This window comes from Physeter macrocephalus, chromosome 12, assembly GCF_002837175.3.
Source record: "Physeter macrocephalus isolate SW-GA chromosome 12, ASM283717v5, whole genome shotgun sequence".
NCBI classification, from domain to species: Eukaryota; Metazoa; Chordata; class Mammalia; order Artiodactyla; family Physeteridae; genus Physeter; species Physeter macrocephalus.
The window spans coordinates 84,022,150-84,043,903 of record NC_041225.1 but is presented as its reverse complement, the minus strand read 5'-3'; the positions used below and the strand labels follow the sequence as shown (position 1 = coordinate 84,043,903).

The 21,754-nt window shown below is 39.0% G+C and overlaps 1 protein-coding gene and 2 pseudogenes across 4 annotated transcripts in view; 2 read left to right on the top strand and 1 right to left on the bottom strand.

The window, feature by feature from the left end:
• GFPT1 (glutamine--fructose-6-phosphate transaminase 1) overlaps positions 1-21,754 on the top strand; it is a 59,695-nt gene that overhangs the window by 4,157 nt on the left and 33,784 nt on the right. For 3 of the 4 annotated variants that reach the window (XM_024133482.2, XM_024133480.3, XM_024133481.3), the window contains exons 2-4: positions 8,394-8,501; positions 11,168-11,275; positions 19,079-19,204. In XM_024133482.2, coding sequence (XP_023989250.1) covers positions 8,394-8,501; positions 11,168-11,275; positions 19,079-19,204 — 342 coding nt within the window. Of the gene's footprint in view, positions 1-8,393; positions 8,502-11,167; positions 11,281-19,078; positions 19,205-21,754 lie in introns of those variants that run through there. The other variant, XM_007113007.4, reaches the window with a different exon arrangement.
• LOC102986854 (heterogeneous nuclear ribonucleoprotein A1-like) lies at positions 11,434-12,946 on the bottom strand (annotated as a pseudogene).
• On the top strand, positions 19,817-20,806 carry LOC112067506 (protein FAM104A-like; annotated as a pseudogene).

Here is a 21,754-nt window from a genome sequence, read left to right as displayed (position 1 = left end):
GGATTCTCAACCACTGCGCCACCAGGGAAGCCCCATGACTCTTTTTGAATTATGGTTTTCTCAGGGTATCTGCCCAGTAGTGGGATTGCTGGGTCGTATGGTAGTTCTATTTTTAGTTTTTTAAGAAACCTCCGTACTGTTTTCCATAGTGGCTGTATCAATTTACATTCCCACCAACAGTGCTGGAGGGTTTCCTTTTGGGAAAGAGTTTTGTAACGCATAAGTTTGGGAAATTCTGCTTTTGGAGGTTCACAATTAACAAGTTTAAAGGTTTTAGGAAGTTCTGCAAATAAATCCACTAACTTTGTTTAACCCAGTATTTCTTAAACCTTTAATTATGGAGACTTTTTTTCACCTCATCCCTAATTAGCATCCTGCATTATAGTGTTCTCTTTCTCTGGTTTGGGAATTTTTGACTGTACATTTTAAGTACCTAGAAAGTGTTAGAAGATATTATATATATAATATATAGATATTATATATATAATATATAGATATTATAGATATATATGTACATACATGAAACAGAATCACTTTGTTGTACAACAGAAATTAACACAACATTGTAAGTCAACTATACTTCAATAAAAAAATATTGATAAAAGAAAAAATAACGAAGATATTTGAAGTGATCACTTTGTACTTGGCACTCTGCCTTTTGGAGAGATGACTAAAACAAAGGAATTGCCTTCAGGGAATTGCTGTCTGACTGGAGGAAACAGTGACTACATATATAACAGGTGTGGGTGATAATACACAGTCTTTGTTCATTGCCATGTTCTAGACTACAAGTGGAATGAATAGACATTCTGAGACTGGTTAGGCCAAGAATGTTCCGGATGATAGGATAGGACTCTTAGCTGAGGAATGCTGCCAGCTGGTAGAGAACTAGTGCAATATGAGAGATACCACTGATGGCACATTTTACCCAACAGTGAATGGAGTCAGAAATAAATTGAGAACTACTGCTAATGGGTTTGAAAGAAGAAATAAAAGTGCCAGGAAAAGAGGCCAAAGAATAGTGGTTAGAGGCAGAAGAGTTCCAAAGTGGTATATTGCGTTGGACAGAGTCTGCAAAAGTAGAAAAAGGTCATTCATGTTTAATATTGCAGAGACAAGTTAATTGCATTTAGCTATAAAGAAATCGTTAGAGAAGTTGCATATATGAAGCCAGAAGGATTTGAGTTTGTGTTGAGGAGAGCATGTATACCAACAAAAGAGAGTATTGTGAAACTGAGGTCCCTGGTAGAGTTGAAAAGTTGAGTTCCTGGTGTGTAAGCTGTGAAATTAATACCAGGGGTTCACTGATTGATTCATACTCTAAGCATTGTCCCTAAATTGACTAAAAGTTGATCTAGATCATTGGATAATAAAAATTCAACCCTCTATTGTGTAGGATCCTCAGAATATTTTGATGTTAACAAAAAGTTCTATATTTACAAAATTGAGGAATCTCTTACCAAGAGTTACAAGCAGGAGAGGCTGGTACAGGGAATATGTGTGGAATATGTTTCTCTATTTTCAGTCTATAAGGAAGGATAGGCTTATAGGGTGTTATACTGTTAAGATGAAGAAGAAGGCTTCAATTCTATAAAGGAAGAATCTACCGAAAATGAGAAAGAGGCTGGGAAGAGAGAAATGGGGGTTGGAGAGTAGTCTAGATTCTAGACTTTAGAATAATATCTGGGGGAAGTGTAAAATTTAGACAAGCAGTGAATTAGCAGGATTGGTCAGCAGTTGGGAGGGCCCCCATGAAAGTGGACCTGAGATAAATGGATGACCTGAAATGGATGGACTTCACTATAGGGGTGCTCAGGGATACAGGGGTGAGAGTATAATGGGCCCAGAGGAGCTGGCTTGGCAGCATGAAGAAAAATTGTGGTCTGATGTGATTGATCAGAGAGAAGTGGGAGAGATGGAATGTTTAAAGGTGTGTGAGCAGAAAGTGCCTGCTTTTTCTCAGGAAAGATGATGATATAGGTAGACTGTGAGGCAGTGTATAATTAGAGATGTCAGTGCTAAACAGCACTTTGAGTTCCAGGATGTTAAATATGCAAGAGAGAAATGTTACAGAGCTCCTTCCAGTGACCCCATGTATTTACAACAAAGTAGGAGACACTTGAACCAGCATTTTGTAAATAGGAAAAAGATTTTGAACAATTAAAAAAACACACAAATAATTGAAATTTCTCATGTATCACTCCATATAACTTTTTCTTTGTGTTTTTAGGGTTGTAGGAAATGTTATCTCAAATATTTCTTCTTTTAAAGGAATCTTACCTATAGGATGTGCCTCTATAATTATAGTATTGACTGTGTTTTATGGCAAGTGTATAGTTGGTGTGTATAACCTTAATTGCAGAATTGTTTATAATTACAAAGAGTGAGAAAAACCTCAATAAATAGGTAAATGGCTAGATAAGATATGAGAAATCTATTATGGACTATTTTTATTATGCAGCCTTCCATAGACTGGGGTAGATGGGTTGTACTGACATAGAAAGATCGCCAACCTCTTAAGAGAAAAAACTACAGAGCAATATATATATTATCATTTTTATGTGTTAAAAAAAAACAAAACCTCTAAAACCATGTACATCTGAGTTCATATATGTAGAAAAATTCATAGCTGAAGGATTGAGACAGTGTGTGTGGGATTAGTGGTGGTTATCTCCTGTGTGGAGGTAGAAAAAGGAGATTTTTCACAGTTCATTCTGTAGGACTTGTGTAATTTGAATCTTTAACGATGATAATTTGTAACTTGGGTTATAAGAAAAAATTTTTAAATGAAACTTAAGTTGCGTTGTAGATGGATTCTGTTTCAGAAGATATAAAATTTAGAGAAGGAATTTGAACACTTAATATTGATAAATTCCAGTGTCTAGGGTTTCATCAGAATATTAAAGTTGTCAAGTGAAAAAATATGTAAAAGCAGAATTTCTTCTTGAAACTAATATAATATTGCAAGTCAACTGTACCTCAAAAAAAGTAAAATTTTTTATTCGTTAAAACATAAATTCAGCCAGACATAGGAACTTTAATAATTTTATTGGTCAGCTAAATTGCATTCAGTTTTCATTTCAATAAGGTTTAATAGTCTTTGCCTACAGCTAGATTGCTTTTAACCAGGTGTGTCAAGTCTGTGACCTAGGTCATGTCTGAATATCTTGTTAAGCAAGGTGTTCTTAAGTGCTTTTATGTCATTGAATTTAAGTTGCCGTTTTCTGAGAGTGATGCCTGTAGGTGCAAGTCCTTGCTTCAGTTAGGGAGATATTTATTCCAAGTGTATCACATTAATAAGAAAATTTCCACTTTGGAAGCACAAGCTGATTTGGGAGTAGAAAATCTCCTGTGCTCCATACAACTACTGTTTGTGTTATTGGAGCAATTACTGAAGAGTGGTGGAGAGTTGATTTTTAGTCTTTTGTAGTTACCTTAAGCAGAACTATTTATTGTGAGGTTTGATAAGACAAATCAAAGACCTGAAATAGGGATTGCTACTCTAATAAGCACCATTCTGAGTTATGAATACCTACCCTGTAAACATGCCCTGCATGCCTGATTGGCAGATTATTTGCTGTTATATTTTCCCAGCTACCCCAAGATTACAGATAACCCACTAATCTGTACAAGTGGGCCAGCTGTGCTCTCACGGGGCTGGTCTGTAAAACTGACAGATTCAACCTCTTTATCTTTCATTTTCCTAACCAGGGATAACTTTCTTCTCCCAGCTCTGTTACTTTGATCTTAGAAAATTTCTCTACATGTGTCATCCTTTTATTCCTTTTAGTTCCTGCCTAGTTATGCAAGGAGAAATATTGCTCCTACTTCTTCCTCAATTCCTCCCCTTCCCCTTTTCTTTGTTCCAATAGTGAACCAAAGTAAATGACAGTAATGATTATTGGTAACAGTAGTGCTTCCTCTGTCAAGGAAAAGGCAGGTTTTGAATTGGAATTGATATATGGTATTTCATCGAATCTAAGATGCCGCTTATTGGGAAATGTACCATTTATATATGGACCACAAAGAAAGAAAATATGACTGTCTTAAAATCAATGCTGTCAATATCTGAAGTCCTAGAAAGTATTGTGAGGATGCTTTCAGAATATCACAGGCTAAGTGATCTGTTTGTCTTTACCTTAAAGCAGTGATGAATCTTAGCATCACTAATAGGGAGTCACCAGAAAATATAAAAAACATACATACTTGTGAATAATTCTTGTCCCTCAGTTTTAACCTAAATCAGTCAAGCCTTTGAATTTCTCTTCCAGTTTGCGGGAAGTACAAGGAATAGAGGAACTGGTTAGACCACACAATGTGGAATCAATTAGGCATAGCCAGAGGTGAGAAATTCAGCAAGAAAATTGCTCCTGGCTTATCATAAGTCAGTGTCTTGGAGGAAAACAGGGCATTAGGGGAGACCGTTCTGGATTCAGAGACTTATGAGACATAACAATCAAATGTGAGCTGTGATCCTTTATTATATTCTAGAATAAACAAATCATCTGTAAAAGACATTTATTTTTGCTAATAGGGAAAATGTGAATATATGAACATTGTATTAGATGAACTAGAGCATTATCTTAGGTGTGATAATAATATGGTTTTGTAGAAAAATGTCCTCATATTTTATATGTTACTTTGCTTTTATTCTTAATGATATACTCTGAAAATACTAAGGCCCTCCACCAGGTTTCTAGCTTTAATTTGCTAATACAATATACACAGAACAAATCATGTAACTGTCAGAACAAAGAATTGAGGCTCAGAGGAGTACAGTCTGTAGAGGTATTAAAAAGTACCAAATGCATAGCATATAGCAATCTCTATAGCAATCAGAGAAGAATCCTCAAAAACCATAGAACATCAAGCTGGAGGGGACTGCAGGTGTCCTCAGATGTCAGAGGGAGGAAATATTTGGCCCTTGTGCTGTGTCTCCCCGTGTAATAGAAGTTGCTAATCAGTCATGGCTTTCCTTCCTGTATGAGAGACAGGGTCACTGAATCCTTTTCAGAGGTGCTCTCTAGAGCCAATACCGATTAAGAACCTGTTGGCACTTATTGTGAAACTTATTTTACCATCTCTCAGTCAAGCCCATTCATTTCGCAGAAGGGGAAGCTGAGGCCGGATGGTATAGTGGAAAGCTTCGGGGACACGAGTTAAAGAATTTGCAGGATTTCTTCAGCGCGAGAAACTTTTTTGAGCTAACAAATGTTTAGTGTGAATTTTATTAGTTTATCAAATAGTTAAAATTTAAGTTTGTTTGGAGAGGGATACTGGTTTAGAGAATACCTCTTTCCCTATAAAATTGTACTCAGGATCTCAAGATTCACACAATAAGCCAATGTAAACCGGGGAGATTGAAGTTAGAAATAATATCAAAGTTGAAGGCTGTTGTTGAATTACATGTATTGAAGATAGTGAATTTAATATTGCATCACTCTGAATTTTCTTGTAAAAATGTGTTGAGTCTATAACTTGTCTTAAAAACAGTTGTTTTTTGTCATTAGCATTTAAATTGCTTTAAAAAAATTGGTATTTGATTATTATATTTAATCTTTAATTCTCTGAATGTATTACTTTTACCATCAGAACTACTTTTTCTTTTTTTTATTTGGCTGCGACGTGAGGCTTGTGAGATCTTAGTTCCGCAACCAGGGATTGAACCTGCGCCCTCGGTAGTGAAAGCACAGAGTCCTAACCACTGGATCACCAGGGAATTCCAGAATTACATTTCTTTAAATGAACAAACCAAACCAAAAAAAAAAACAAGAATGTAGAAACAGAGAACAGAGTATGCAGGGTATATAGAAGTAGAAATATAATGTTACATACATGAAACATATAATGTTCAAGCCAATATTACTTCAATTAAAAAAACTCAATAAAAAAGAATTACATTTCTTAAAAAAAAGGGAGAAATGATTTAGTAGTGAATTTTTCTGGATGTGCTGCATTATTGGGATTTGGACTTCGTCTTCAAGGCTTCCCAGAGCCCTCAGCCTGCAAAGAATTTTTGACAGTGTAATATGTTGTATTAGTTAATGATTTTCAGATGAATTAGATTGTATCCTCCTTTAGCAGATTATTTAGCTGATGCTAATCACAGTGATGGAGAGTAGACTAGTTGAGAATCAGTGTTCTTTTAGCACATTGTTTTTTCCTTTTTTCTTTTTGGCCACGTCATGCGCGGCATACGGGATCTTAGTTCCCTGACCAGGGATTGAACCCATGCCCCCTGCGGTGGAAGTGCGGAGTCTTAACTGCTGGACCTCCAGGGAAGTTCCTCTTTTAGTGCATTTATATTAAAGTGTTTTTTTTTGAAGTATTGAGCAACATCACTATTAAATTGTCATGGTGTTATTTTGTATTTTCTGAGGTCTAGAGCTTGCTGATTGCTTGCTTTTTTTTTTTTTTAATAGAAGATGTTGGGGGTAGGAGTTTATTTATTTATTTATTTATTTTTGCTGTGTTGGGTCTTCGTTTCTGTGCGAGGGCTTTCTCTAGTTGTGGCAAGTGGGGGCCATTCTTCATCGCGGTGCGCGCGCCTCTCACTTTCGCGGCCTCTCTTGTTGCGGAGCACAGGCTCCAGACGCGCAGGATCAGTAGTTGTGGCTCACGGGCCTAGTTGTTCCGCGGCATTGAACCCGTGTCCCCTGCATTAGCAGGCAGACTCTCAACCACTGCGCCACCAGGGAAGCCCTATATTAAAGTTTTATTTTGGGAAAATATTTATATTCTGTGTATTGTCCGTTAATGAGCTAATAGAATACTTACTTGGGGCTGATAGTTTTCTGTGTGCATTTAATCTTTATCAAAGGTCAGTGACCCATGGGGGGAAAAGGGTAGAACACATAAAAGTTTGATTTACAATTGGGTTATTCGTTTAGGTTTTTCATATTACAGATACTTTATTAAGGACCAGCAATAACAACAAAACCCCCAGACCTCATGCAGTGTTGTGGTGCAGTGAAAGTGAGATGCTTGTACAGTGCATGATGACTGAATAGATCTTTACAATTGTAATTTTTAAAAATATGAATGAATATAGGATTTCTATAAGTCTGGCCTTGTACTACCTTTTTTGGGAAAGTTCAAACTGTTGTTTCAGGTTGTTTTGGATTTTAGTTTTGAAATGTGATTTCCTTTTTTTTTTGAAAGGCATGATTGAGAAAATTGCACCGTACTCATCATGGTGATCAGCATACACGTTACGGTGGCTTTTTTGTCACATATTAACTATGTGATATTTTTGTATGCTGAAATGCTTTGATAAGACCAAACTCTTTATAGAAATAAAGATACCTTTTCAAATGAAATGAAAACTGGTCATTCCAGAGTTCTGCCCCACAGAATTAATCCCCTTAAGAATCAGTGGCATTATAGTGTAAGATAGTTAAGAAAAAAGAAAGTTCTTTCATAAATAAGCATCTTGAGTTTATATTTCTTTATATTTTGACTTTCAGTTTTTATACATTTTAGCTATATCCACCCTGGCCAAAGCACAATCATGGAAGACCTCAGACAATTTCCATGCTGCTATTCCTGAAATGTGGATTTCCTTTACCTGTGTTCTACTGCCTCTTTGCTCTTCTGGATCAGTTCTTGTTGTACAAGTCCCTTTATTTATAGTTTTGCTTTTCCAAATGATTGCTCCTTTTCTATGAATTCTCAAGAGTTGTTAACATGTATTATGGTTATTTGTCCCTTACTAATCTGGTGAACAAGTGAGAAACCATTTGTCCTACGATGATTATATATATTTTTAGCCCATTTTTCTCTATGATTAAATTATTTAGATTGTGAGTATTCTTCACATCATTGCTATTTATAAGTTATTTATTCCTAAAATGTATTGATAGCATGGTCGTTGAAAGTAAGAAAAATTATTTCATCCGTATAGGTTTGGAGGGTCCATATATTGCTTAAAATACTTAGTTCAGAAAATGTTTTCCTTTAAAAATAATGCTCAGTATATAGGCCATAAACCCCACATTTGTTGGTTAGTTTTTTGTGTTGTTTTTTTTTTTAACATCTTTGTAGTGAGGTGGATAGACCTGGAGTCTGTTGGTTCGTTTTGAAGCATGAAATTTTAGTTGTTAAAATGTCAGTGATGGAAGGTAAGTGAACAGTCTTATAAACGTCTTTGAAAAAACTAAACATTTATTTTGACTTATTTGCTTCAGTCTTTTATACTTACAAGAAATTCCGCTTTGAAAAAGTTTCACTGCCTTTGAATAATTTGAAGTGAAGATTCTTTCTTTTTTAAAGATGGACTGTAGCTTCACATTTTTGCACATCTTAGACATTATGAAAATTAAGATTTTTGTCATAGTTATGCCAATGTTGATTCTCTAGTTAGAATTTTCTATTAAATATTTGTTTATTTGCAGGTATATTTGCTTACTTAAACTACCATGTTCCTCGCACGAGACGAGAAATTTTGGAGACCCTAATCAAAGGCCTTCAGAGACTGGAGTACAGAGGATATGATTCTGCTGGTAATTCCTTTAAAAAAATATTATGGGTGTTGCATGATTCTTGAATAAATAGAAAGGGTTTTTTGTTTGTTTTAGGTTACTAGAGTCTTTATAATGTTCATTTTGTTGTTTCTGGTAAATCTAAAATCTGAAGAATTCTCTTTTATCATGTTTGAAGGGTTTGTTCATGCAATTTCAGCAGCATTAGCATTTATGTAGAATATTGCTTCTTATGGGTATCTTCTTTTGCTAAGAATGTTGCTATAAAAACAAATCACATGTGGCATTTTCATTATAAAACAGAGTTCTTAAGGCCTTACTCTGTACATTTTTTTTCCTTTCCTGTAACTTTTAATTTCTTTTTCTCCGTGGATTCCATGCTTTTGGCATGTGAACTTGCCCAAGATTCTTCTATCTTAGATAAACAACAAAGCAGATAAAAATAACTTTTTGTCAACTTTATGTTCTACTCCATCTTCTTCCCTTAACTGTATCAGGGGTCCCCAAGACCATCCCCAGTTTCAGTGATTCCCTAGGCGGACTCAGCATATAGTTGTACTCATGGCTATGATTTATTACAACAAAAGAATACAAAGCAAAATCAGCAAAGGGAAAAGGTGCATGGGGTGAAGTCTGGAGGAGAGCAAACATAGGCTTTAGGATTCTCTCCCTGTGGAGTCATACAGGATATGCTTAATTCCCCCAGTGAGTTGGACAAAATGTGTGAAATGTTGTATACCAGGGAAGCTCATTAGTAACTCAGTGCCCAAGACTGTCACTGGGGGCTGGTCATGTAGATACCCTCTGCCTAACGTGTCAAAATTCCAGGCTCCTAGAAGGGAAGCAGACATTCAGCATAAGCCACATTGTTTGCACCAACAGTGTAGGTGCAGTAAGCCATACTTAATCAGTTACTGTGGTGGGAATCCTCCTGAAATCCAGGTTCACAGATGCCAGCCAATGGCCAACTTTGCCAAGCAGGCCTTTCTAAGACAGCGGTCTTGGGCCTGCCATATTAACTCTTTTCTGTACACTCAACATTCCTGGTTGTAACGGGCATTTATCTTCCATGACTCTTCCTCAGTTAATGGAAAGTCAATTCCTCAGCTCCTTTGTTCTTTTTTTTTTTTTTTTTTTTTTTGTGGTATGCGGGCCTCCCCTTGCCGTGGCCACTCTTGTTGCAGAGCACAGGCTCCGGACGCGCAGGCCCAGCGGCCATGGCCCACGGGCCCAGCCGCTCTGTGGCACGTGGGATCCTCCCAGACCGGGGCGCGAACCCGGTTCCCCTGCATCGGCAGGCGGACGCGCAACCACTGCGCCACCAGGGAAGCCCCTCCTTTGTTCTTAAAATTCTTTTTGCTCAGCTTCTCTGACAGCGCATCTTCTCATTCTCTTCCTAACACGCTGATTATTTTCTGTCTGCTTTGGGGGCTTCTTTTCTTCCACCTATTACTTATATTAATGTTCTTCAAGATACTTTCATAGGCCCACTTTTCTTATTTTGTATTTTCGTGGTTGAGCTCTGACTTCATCAACCTCCTGTATGCCTGTATGGTTTTTTGTTTTTTATTTTTAATTTTTATTTTGGCCGCGTTGGGTCTTTGTTGAGGAGTGTGGGCTCTTTGTTGCGGGCTTCTATCTAGTTGTGGTGCGTGGGTTTAGTCGCCCAGCGGCATGTGGGATCTTAGTTCCCCGACCAGGGGTTGGAGCCACATCCCCTGCATTGGAAGGCAGATTCTTAACCACTGGACCACCAGGGAAGTCCCAACCTCCCTTATGGTTGTGACTTACAATCCAGATGTATTTCCCGTGCTGCACACCTGTATTTCCAGCTGCCTCCTAGAAGTTTCTCCCTGGCTAAACCACCATATTATAGACCTTGCATGTGAAGAATTGAACTGAATACGCTCCATTTCTCACTCCACTCTTCACTCTGTTCTTTTATCAACAGTCAGTCATTCAGCAAGTCCTTTGAGCCTCGGAGGTGTCCCAGACATCTCCTGCTTTCTCACATTACCTGCAGTCAGTTCTGCTTCTCAGAATCACCCATCTCTTCATGACCATTGTGTAGCTCAGGCCTTTCTTATTTTTGCTTTGCTGTAGGTGTAACTTGTGACAGCTGGTTTCTTCTTCCTGTTTCTCTCCTCCAATCTTTACACTGTTTCCAAAGGGAGTCTTCTGAACTTTTTCGCCATGTAATTTCTCTGCTTGAAACTACTCAGTGCTTTTCCAGTACCTTCAGAGTAACTTTTTCAAATTCTTAGGAACTTTAGTAGAATCTTGAGCGATGTGTTCCCTGACATTCCCTGCTTACCCTGCTTCTGCAGTGGGTGCCCGTCTTCTTCGTTTCTCCATTGTACTTCAGTTGCAACCTGTAGTACTTTATTATAACCACATAACTTTTATTATATTAAAACCACACTGTATTGTAATTATTTTTTTCCTTGTCTGTCTTCTCAATAGACTATGAGAAATTTAAGAACAGGAACTGAGTTTTCTTCATTTTTATCTCTAGCAGCTACCATGGTTGTTGACATATAATAGGTTTTCAGTAAATTTTGAATTGATAAGTAAGTGAACTTATTAGATGAAAAAAAATATTTTTTCCTTAGAAGTTTTGCCTTACAGGGATAATCTAAGTAGTAGTCAGTTTCTAAATCTTGCTTTTCTACCTCTTGGTGATTTAGGTGTGGGGATTGATGGAGGCAATGACAAAGACTGGGAAGCCAATGCCTGCAAAATCCAGCTCATTAAGAAGAAAGGAAAAGTTAAGGCGCTGGATGAAGAAGTTCACAGTAATGTACTTAGTTTGGTTTTTGAACCCCCTCCTCTTTTCTTCCTTCTCCCTTCCCTACCAAATTACTTTTCCTCCCATATTTTGAGAATAGTGATTCTTTTTTTTTTTTTTTTTTTTAAAGACACATTTATTCAGCATCATTATCAGACTATTACATTTAGCAATCAACAGCATGGGTGCAAAAAAAAAAAAAAAACTACATTAAAACCCTTTGTTGGAATGCTTTACACTTTCCACAGAACAGAAACTAAAATAACCTGTTATACAATTAGTCACAAATACAGTCTTCGAGTTTTTTTGCCCATACACATGAGTATTGTCTAAAACATGTCTTCTTTGTAGCAGCTAGGCCCTGCCACCACTGTGCTTGGCTGAGTTCACAAATCTGTTGTAACCTGTAGCTTCCCTGTCACTTCTCTGGCTCTCCTCTCCTGCTAAGCTTTGTTTCCTGGCAGTAATTAAAACCTTCTGCCACTGCCATAGCTACTGCTGCTGCTGGAACCACCATAGCCATGTTGGTTTCGGGGTTTGGCAAAGTATTGGCCTCCACCACCATAGGGGCCAGAACTTCTGCCTCCAAAGTTTCCTCCTTTCTTGGGTCCAAAATTTGAAGATTGATTGTTGTAACTGCCAAAATCATTGTAGCTTCCACCACTTCCAAAATTGCTTCCATCATTAACAAATCCATTATAGCCATCCCCGCTGCCACCATGTAACTGCCAAATCATTGTAGCTTCCACCACAACTGCCAAAGCCACCTCCGCCTCCTCCATTGTTATAGCTGTCACTCCCGCCATAGCCACTGCCCTGGTTTCCATAACCGTGTCCACCACTTCCATAGGCTCTGCTTCCTCCAGAGTAACCAGGACCGCCTCCTCCATAACCACCATCATTACCAAATCCATTATACCTATCCCCACTGCCACCATATCTACCACCACCGTGGCTGCCACCAAAGCCACCTCGACCACTGAAGTTTCCTCCACGACCAAAGTTGTCATTCCCACCAAAACCCCCTCCACGACCACCACCAAAGTTTCCAGAACCGCTTCGACCTCTTTGGCTGGATGAGGCACTAGCCGTCTCTTGCTTAGATAGGGCTTTCCTTACTTCACAGTTGTGGCCATTCACAGTGTGGTATTTCTGAATGACAATCTTGTCTACAGAGTCATGGTCATCAAAGCTTACGAAAGCAAAGCCTCTCTTTTTGCCACTGCCTCGATCAGTCATGATTTCAATCACTTCAATTTTCCCACACTGTTCAAAATAATCTCTTAGATGATGTTCTTCTTTAATGCCACCAACAAAAATCTTCTTCACAGTTAAGTGGGCACCAGGTCTTTGAGAATCTTCTCTTGAGACGGCGCTCTTTGGTTCCACAACTCTTCCATCCACCTTGTGTGGCCTTGCAATTCATGGCCGCATCCACCTCCTCCACAGTGGCATATGTGACAAACCCGAAGCCTCTGGAGCGTTTGGTGTTTGGATCCCTCATTACCACACAATCTGTGAGTGTTCCCCACCGCTCACAATGGCTCCTCGTTCCCCACTGCTCAAAATGGCTCCTCAGACTCTCATCGGTTGTTTCAAGGCTCAAACCTCCGATGAAGAGCTTCCGCAGCTGTTCGGGCTCTTTGGGTGACTCTGACTTAGACATGACGGCCGTGGAGGGGGGAGACGTCAACAGTGCTTACCCTGCGTGCACGGGCAGAAAGGAGTAATCTACCGAACGTATCTCGAGAATAGTGATTCTTAAAGTTGAAGGGAGGGAAGAAAAGTAGTTTTGATACTATCTGTACTGGTTTTAATATCCCTTAGTTTCAAAAAATGATATTAACTAGGGAAGGAACTTAATTATGTACATTGTGTTCAGAGCAAGCTTAATATCCTAAAATGAAGTAGCCATCATTCCTGAGGAAGGGCCTTTCATAAGACAAAAAGTATTTTCAGTGGTGCGCTTATTCATGTGTCTTCACTTGGTGGTTGTCTTCACTTTGGACTAAATGCTGAGTTTGGATGTGTAGTCAGTCTGGATGTTGCACCTTTTAGTAGGTCTGATACAATCAGGTATCATATTTTTCCCTCATGATTTTCTTACTTCCCTGGCATAAAGTAGTTGCCAGAGATACATGTTCCATTAAAGAGGGTATACTTTACAGTATTTAGTTCATTACATTATGTTTATACATTTTATTTTTTCACAGGAAACTTGAAAACAAAACAAAAACTTTGAAGTGTACTGATTGAAAAAACATTTTAAAAAATCCTCTAAAAAACCAGGAAACAGTAGGTTTTTTATATACCTGCCCAAATGGATGCCATCGTTATCGTTGTAAAGAAGTCCAGGTGGAAGAGGAGAACGATGGATTTAGTCATTTTTAATTTTCACATAAGTCAGACATTTAGCTTTCTGGTACAATTGATGCTTGAACAACACATGTTTGAACTGCTCAGGTCCACTTATATGTGAATTTTTTTTCAATAGTAAATACTACATTATTACACCATCCACAGTCTGTTAAATCCATGGAGGTGGAACCTTGGACACAGAGGGCTGACTATAAGTTATACTCGGATTTTCGATTGCTTGTTGGGTCAGCACCCCTAACCCCCCATGTTGTTCAAGGGTCAACTGTACTTGCTTAACAAATTAAATCAGTACTTATTTTTTATGTATTGTGGGTAAGATTAGCCTGGGGTAAAGCAGACACCCAAAAAACTACACTTCAAAAACTGTGGTTATAAATATTTGGTCTAATGTGTGTACTGCATCCTGTTTACCAGGCTGATTATAGTAGGTTCTACAGGAGAGAACAAACAGATTGGTTTAAGATTCAGGGGAGAGCTAGTTCCCACAAGTTAGGAAGACTTGGGATACGTAAGGAATGGCTGCTGATTATATTTGGGCAGTGAAGGTGAGAAGGGAGGACCTTCTGAGTAGATTAGCTTGGAAAAAGATAAGAATAGGGAAGGCAAGTTTGGTGGAATGGTAGGTAGTCCTTTTAATCTACTTTGTTGGTAGATGAGTGGGAGGCTAGAAAGGCAGATTGTGACCAGAATCGCCATCTTTGAATGTCAACATATTGAAACATGCCTCCTCCTGCAGGAAAGTAACCCCTTTCCTGGAATGGGTCACTTGCAGACAGTGCTGGTGAGTTTGTAACTGATGAATCACTTGGAAGAGCAATCTGGCAATGTCTAAATGGGAGATGCCTTTACCTTGTGGCCAAGCACTGCCACTCTTGGGCAGGTACTCGAAAGAAACACTATGACAAGGAGACATGACAATAAGATGCAATGCAGCAAAGTTTAGAAGCAACCTAGAATAAGTTGTATGTGATAGTGAATGACCATGTGTATCTTTTGAAAGATGTGTACTGGATCTGGTTCTGCATGTGGGGACATGCATAATTTCTGAGAACTTAATGTTGAGTGAAAAAAGCAACCTAGAGAAGGATATGCAAAGTATTGTACCATTTAAAAAAAAACACTATAATTTATGGATATAGTAGCATAATAGAAATTTGAAGGCATAGGTGGGAAAGCTCTTGTGAATCCTCTGGGGAGGAAAGGGATGGAGCAGGGTATAAAGGAGGCACCAACTCACTTTTTTACATTTTAGGGTTTATTTATTTATTTTTGGCTGCGTTGGGTCTTTGTTGCTGCGCGTGGTCTTTCTCTAGTTGCGGGGAGCGGGGGCTACCCTTCGCCGTGGTGCGTGGGCCTCCCACTGCGGCGGCTTCTCCTGTTGCGGAGCTCGGGCTCTAGGCGCATGGGCTTCAGTAGTTGCAGCACGCGGGCTTCAGCAGTTGTGGCTTGTGGGCTCTAGAGCTCAGGCTCAGTAGTTGTGGCGCACAGGCTCAGTTGCTCTGTGGCATGTGGGATCTTCCCGGACCAGAGCTCTAACCTGTGTCCCCTGCATTGGCAGGTGGATTCTCAACCACTGTGCCACCAGGGAAGCCCACGTTTCAGGGTTTAAAAAAGATGTGAAGCATAAATGGTTAGACATTAACATTTGTTAAGTCGGTTCCCGGACCAGAGCTCGAACCTGTGTCCCCTGCATTGGCAGGTGGATTCTCAACCACTGTGCCACCAGGGAAGCCCACGTTTCAGGGTTTAAAAAAGATGTGAAGCATAAATGGTTAGACATTAACATTTGTTAAGTCGGAGTGTGGTTATTTCGATGTTTGTGATGTTTATTTTATTATTCCCAACAAGTTTTAGTGTTTAACCTCTTAAGACAAAAGGGAAGGAAGACATTTCAGAGAAAACCATGAGATTGCTTTTTGGTAGCTCCTGACTTTGATAATACTTGCTAACATTTATTGATTGCTTTCTGTGTCCCAGGTACTCTACTAAGTGCCTTCTATATAGTCCTCATCATAACCCATGAATAGGTGAAATTATCGTTCTCATTTTGCAGATGAGAAAATTGAAGCTCAGAGGAGTAGGTACTGACATTAGATGGTGTCAGCAGTAAAAGCAGTGACGTTTGGGGGCAGAGGAAAGGCAGAAGAGGATTGCTGTTCTAGGGCATGACAACAAGTAAAGATTTTTTTAATATTTTATGTCTTAAAGATGTAAAGCACAAATGGTTATATGTTAACATTTGTTATCTGGGTGTAGGTATTGGACTGTTTCATTATTACCAGCAAATTAAATATGTTTGAACTATTAAAAAAAAAAGAAAGATGACATCTGAGAATAGGTACACAGAAGGCAAGGAACCTTGGGAGTAATAAGGGTTGGGGGAAGACAGAAGATGCAAGAAAGGAAATTATTGAGGCGTTACAGCTCAGAAAGGTCAAGGCACAGGTAGGAAGTTAGCCTTTATAGGAGTTAAAGGGAAAAGAAAAGCTAATTAAAACAGAGTTATAAGGTGAAGGGGAAACCTGAGTAAGGTAGATTGAGGGACTATATAGGTAGGATTGAGGCTTAAAAAGAGTATAAGAAATGTCATGAGCTGTTGGGGAATTGAATGAGTTCTCAGTTTAGTGAATAGGGAACATGGATACATGTTCCTTAAATGGCAACAGTTAAATAGATTTGATAATTACCCATGAACTTGAAATGGACTCAATTTATAGAATTTTGTGACTTTCTTCAGTGTTGCTTGGCAGCTTGCGGGGGGCGGGGGAGAGAAAACTGAGTGTAGCGTTATCTAGACTTAAGGTTCAACAAGGGGCTTTAGAATGGAGTAACAGTGGATAGGAAGAGTCAGGATTGGAGCCCTGATTAATTTATAAAACATGCCATATTTCTTGCGGGGAATATGCCTATTGTCATAGCAATGATCTTTTTCTTATTAGTCATTAGATAATGTTCCTTTGACAACAGTGAAATAGGTATGGTAATTACCGTGAATTTGAAATGAGTTCATTTTATAGACTCTTGTTGCTTTCTCCAATGTACTTTCTCTTGCTAGCAAGTGGGGGCACATACTGCTTTTAATTATAGTTAACCCAAAAAACTAGTCAAATGTTTTCACTGCTTGCATTGCCTGTTAAGTAGTAATAAATGGAAATCCTTACTTTTCTGGAGGTCATTTATCAGGTTGCCTTAATTTTTCAGGACACAGTTAAGCCAGAAAAGAATACATTGATGATTTTATCCATTGATTGAACTACCCAACAAAAGTTTGAGTATCTGTCCTATATAGCTTAGTGCTTACGATTCAAAGATAATAAGACAAGCTGCTACCTTTGTAGATCTTAACTCCTGGCAGGAGCCAGGTAGACAACATGTCTTAAATGTTATAATAGTACAGCAGAGTATACATTGTGGTTTTAGGCTTAGGTTCTGGAGTCAAGCACTCTTGGGTTCAAATCCTGTCTCTGTTTCCTATTAGATGTGACCTAGGGCAGGTTCTGTGACCTCGTGAAGCCTCAGTTTCTTTATCTATATAATGGGGACAGTTGTACCTAACAGTACCTAATTGTATTGTGAGGATTCAATAACAAAATGAATATTTATTGAGTACCTATTATGTACCAGCCATTGTTCTAAGCCTTTAGGACAAAGAAAAGATAAGCAAACTCCCTGCCTAGATGGAGCTTACTGTCTAGTGAGAGGGCCAGATGACAAACAATAAATAATGTTAGGTAGTGATTAGTGCCATGAAGACAAAGTATGGTAGAGATGACATTTGAGCAGAGATCACGTGATTGTCTGAAGAAGGGAATTCTAGGCAGAGGGAACCCCAAGTGTGTAGATTCAGTGTGGGTTTGGCCTGCTTGTAGCTAGAAGTCAGTGGGGCTAGAGCTCAGTAAGTGAGGGAGAGAGTGGCAGGAGATGAGGCTAGAGAGGAGGCTGATGGCTAGGTCATGGAGGGTCTTCAGAATGATGGATTTTACTTTGTGTGTCTTGGGAAGCCACTGGAACATTTTGCGTAGGGGACTGACGTGATCTAACTTCTGTTTTGAAAGGATCACTTTGGTTAGATTGTACAGAGGAAGACTGGACACAGGGCGACCAGTTAGGATTCTGTTTAGTAGTCCATGTAGAGATGATGGCGGCTTAGGCCACAGTGATAGGGATAGAGTGGGGAGATGTCTGTAGTACCTTGCACAGAGTAAGTTCTCCATAAATGTTAGCTGTTGTTATTTGTAAAAGGTGCATTGAAAGCTTCGAGGAGTGATTGGAGAGGGTTGGGAGAGAAGGATGGAAAGATAGGTGGGGGCCAGATGGTGAAGGGCCTTTGTATACCGTGAAAAGGTGTTGGGGCTTTATCTTGTGAGAAAATGGTTCTCTGGTTGTATGTTAGAATTTGAGAATCTTTTCTTAAATCCATGTGACCAGGTTTAGGATGATTCATATGGGTAGCTAGGGATACAAACCACATTTTAAGCAACTGGAAGTCTATTTAAGGATTTTAGGCATTGTTTCTTAATCAGATTTGTATTTTAGGATGACCTCTGTTTAGCCAGGATAAAATCTACAAAGTCTATGTACTAAAATGCGTGGACTTTCCTGTTCACACTTCTGAGCATTTTGCTCTTAATTTAGACCTAATTCTGATAAGGTTTGTTATCTGGTTTCTTAGCCAAATGAAATTTCTATTTAGGAAATTAGAAGGAGACATTACTGGTAGATGCTATACTAGAACTGTCGTTTTTTTTTTTTTTTCTTTTCTTTTCCCTGGAGGAAACGAGAGTTCGTAAGGAGAAGGAATTAGAATAGCTGCTTTGCAAGACAGAGGAGCATCAGCCCATAACCTCATACTTTCATAGTGCTGCTTTGTTTTCAAGGACTATTTTTTGATTATGCAGGCTCTTCATAATTGCAGTTTATGGTGTGAGATACGGTTACATTCACTGGGGACCAAAGAAATTGCAGTCATAATGTTGTGTGGCTTTGAGAAAATGAATTTTTTTTACATGTCTAATTAAAGTGGTACTGATTTCTTTCAAGGAAAGGATTAAATACAGATTTTTAAAAATCACCTTAATTCTTTTTGACCATAAGTTTGAAAATTTTCAAGCCTCCAGAAAAGTTGAAAGAATAGTGCATTAATCATCCATATATTTCATCTAGATTTACCAATGGTTAGCATTTTGTCACATTTGCTTTGTCTCTTTGTATACATTTTTTTGGTTGTTATTGGAACCATTTGCCCTAAATATTTCAGCTGCATTAACTCCTGTAAGTCTTTTAATTACTGTTTTGAATATGCCTGATCTTCAGTTTCAAAAATTATATATTCCAGGTGAGCAGAACTGTAATAATTACATTTAACTTTAGCTTATAGCATTATCTCTACAGCATGATTTAATATTGAAATTTTTTATTTTATCTTCTTCAGAACAACAAGATATGGATTTGGATATAGAATTTGATGTACACCTTGGAATAGCTCATACCCGTTGGGCAACGCATGGCGAACCCAATCCTGTCAATAGCCATCCCCAGCGCTCTGATAAAAATAATGGTATGGACAGACTGTACATGCTCTGGAGTGTTTGTAGAGGGCCAATAATAGGAGAAGAATGAAAACTCTGTTTTCATTATTTTAATATGGAAAATTTCATGCATATTCAGATGTAGAGAGTATACAGAACCTGATATATCCGTCACCCAGCTTTAACATTTATCAATACATAATCAGTTATATTTTTCTGTCCCCCACCCAGATTGTTTTGGAAGCCAATAGATATCATATAGATAGATATAGCACAGATAACTAGATATCATAGCATTTAATTAGTAATTATGTAAGTGTGTATCTCTAAAAGGTAAGGACTTAGTAGATTGATTTATCTCCTAAGAGACTTTTCCTTTTCTCTCCTTTCTTCCTTGCAGTTTACTCTATTGTTTGTCCTGTAGAGTTTCCTACAGTCTAGATCTTGCTAATGGCATGCATCCTGTGGTGTCATTTAACATGATTCTCTGTTCCTTCTATTTGTTATAAATTGGTATGGTATTTGTTTGTACCTGTAATGTTTGGATGTTTTTCTTTTTGTGTTAGGTCATTGATAATCATTGCCAATATTAATTATTTCTTTAGGGGTTATAAAATGGTGATAGTCTAATACAATCTTTCCTTCATCATTTATTATCTAAAATACTTCTATAAAGAGAAACTTCTCCATATTAACCACTTGATTACCCTGATGTACAGATTGTATAGGAAAGGCAGGATAAATGTTTGATTTTTTTCCCCTTTATTTACCATTTTTCAAATGAAGTGGTTCTAATGTTCTAAGGTGAACAGAGTTCCTTTTTATAATTACTGTATTATTATAAATTCATGGATTTAAAATATTTCATTTGTTTCAAAACACTGAAGTAATTATCTATATTGATGCACAAAACTTCCCATCTTTAGTCATTAGGAGCTTATTCAGGTTGACTCCTGAGTCCTTTTGATGTGACCCAAGTAGGCTCAGTAGTCTTTGTTATTTTCTGGTAGTTCAAGATGTTGCAGGTTTATCTAATCCTGCCCCAAACCTGGAATCAGCCATTTCTCTAAGGAGTCCTAGTTCCTTTCAGTGGAAACGATAATTAAAGGCTATAAACCTGGGTGCCGTAGTGGCTGCGACATGGGGGGCCCGGAGCAGATGCTGGAAGTAGCGGTGGGTACCGCTGAGCCAAGGCCTGAGGGGGTGGGCGTGGCGACCACCGAAACACAGCGCCCTCTGCTCCCTCCTCTTGCGGCGCCTTGCCGCTCTCCTCCATCAGCTGCCGTGAGCCAGCGCCTCCGCCCCAGGAAAAGAAGGGGTGGCGATGAAGAAGACCACCATCTCCCCCGCAGACCAAAAGGAGTAGTAGAAAGCCTGTCTTTCATGGTCCTGGGACACAGAGTCTTCACGCATTGATAGTGGTGGGAGCAGCAGCAGCGGCAGCAGCGTTAATAGCCAGGGCCGGCGGGCCAGAGAGTGGCTGAAACCGCCTCACCACTGGCCCGCGCCGGCACCCCCAGCCCGTGCCAGGCAGTCTGCATTTGTGCCAAGGCCCTGGCTTGCACCTCAGCCGGATCCTGAAGGAGGCCCACTTTCATAGCCGACAGCACCAAGGGCGGCCTCCCACATGATGTGCTGGCAGTTTCTTGCCTTCTGTGAAGGGACAGTGCTGTGCAGATTTGATATTTCAACTTAACAGTGTTTTAAAAAGTTGCACCAAAAAATGCCTGTTGGCTTTTCAGTCGATATTTGAAATAACAGGTTAACAGGCACTTGTTTATTTCTGGTTTTGCTGCACTATTGTGATTAAAAAGGGGTTTTGAAGCTGTTTTTTTATAGGATTCTTTTGAGGGTGGGTATCAAATCTGCATCAAGGTAACTGTAGGAGGAAATCATATCTGCATGTTGAATCCATAGTTTGTCCAATTCAGATTGATTTCTAGATCTGTCAATTAGAAATTCTACTTTATGTAAAAAGGCCTTTAAAAAATGCAGAATCTTCAATTTTTAAAATTCAGTAAACTAGAGAAGAGTATCTAGTTTCCATGAAAAAAACCGAAGTTTTTTTCCAAAATATAGAATGCTTGATTCAGTTTTTGCCCTGAAATTAATTGCCATACCACCTCTTAGTATGTAGATGTCCTGTTGAAAGTACTCACTCCTTTGTGCCAGGAGAACAATCAGATCCAAGTTACACTGTGTAAGTAAGCATCCTCCCTGATAACTGTCTTCTCTCTTTGTTATATATTTATATTTCCAGAGAGGTCTTTCAGACTCTTGGATACTCAGATAACTTGTTACCATTACTCCTCCAAAGTCTACATCTCAGACTTAGAAAACATTGCTCAGTTATGACAGTCAAGAAACATGTGATGACTTTTTTTTTTTTTTTTTTTTTTTTTTTTTTTTTTTGTGGTATGCGGGCCTCCCCATGCCGTGGCCTCTCCCGTTGCGGGGCACAGGCTCCGGACGCGCAGGCCCAGCGGCGGTGGCCCACGGGCCCAGCCGCTCCGCGGCACGTGGGATCTTCCCGGACCGGGGCACGAACCCGCGTCCCCCGCATCGGCAGGCGGACTCTC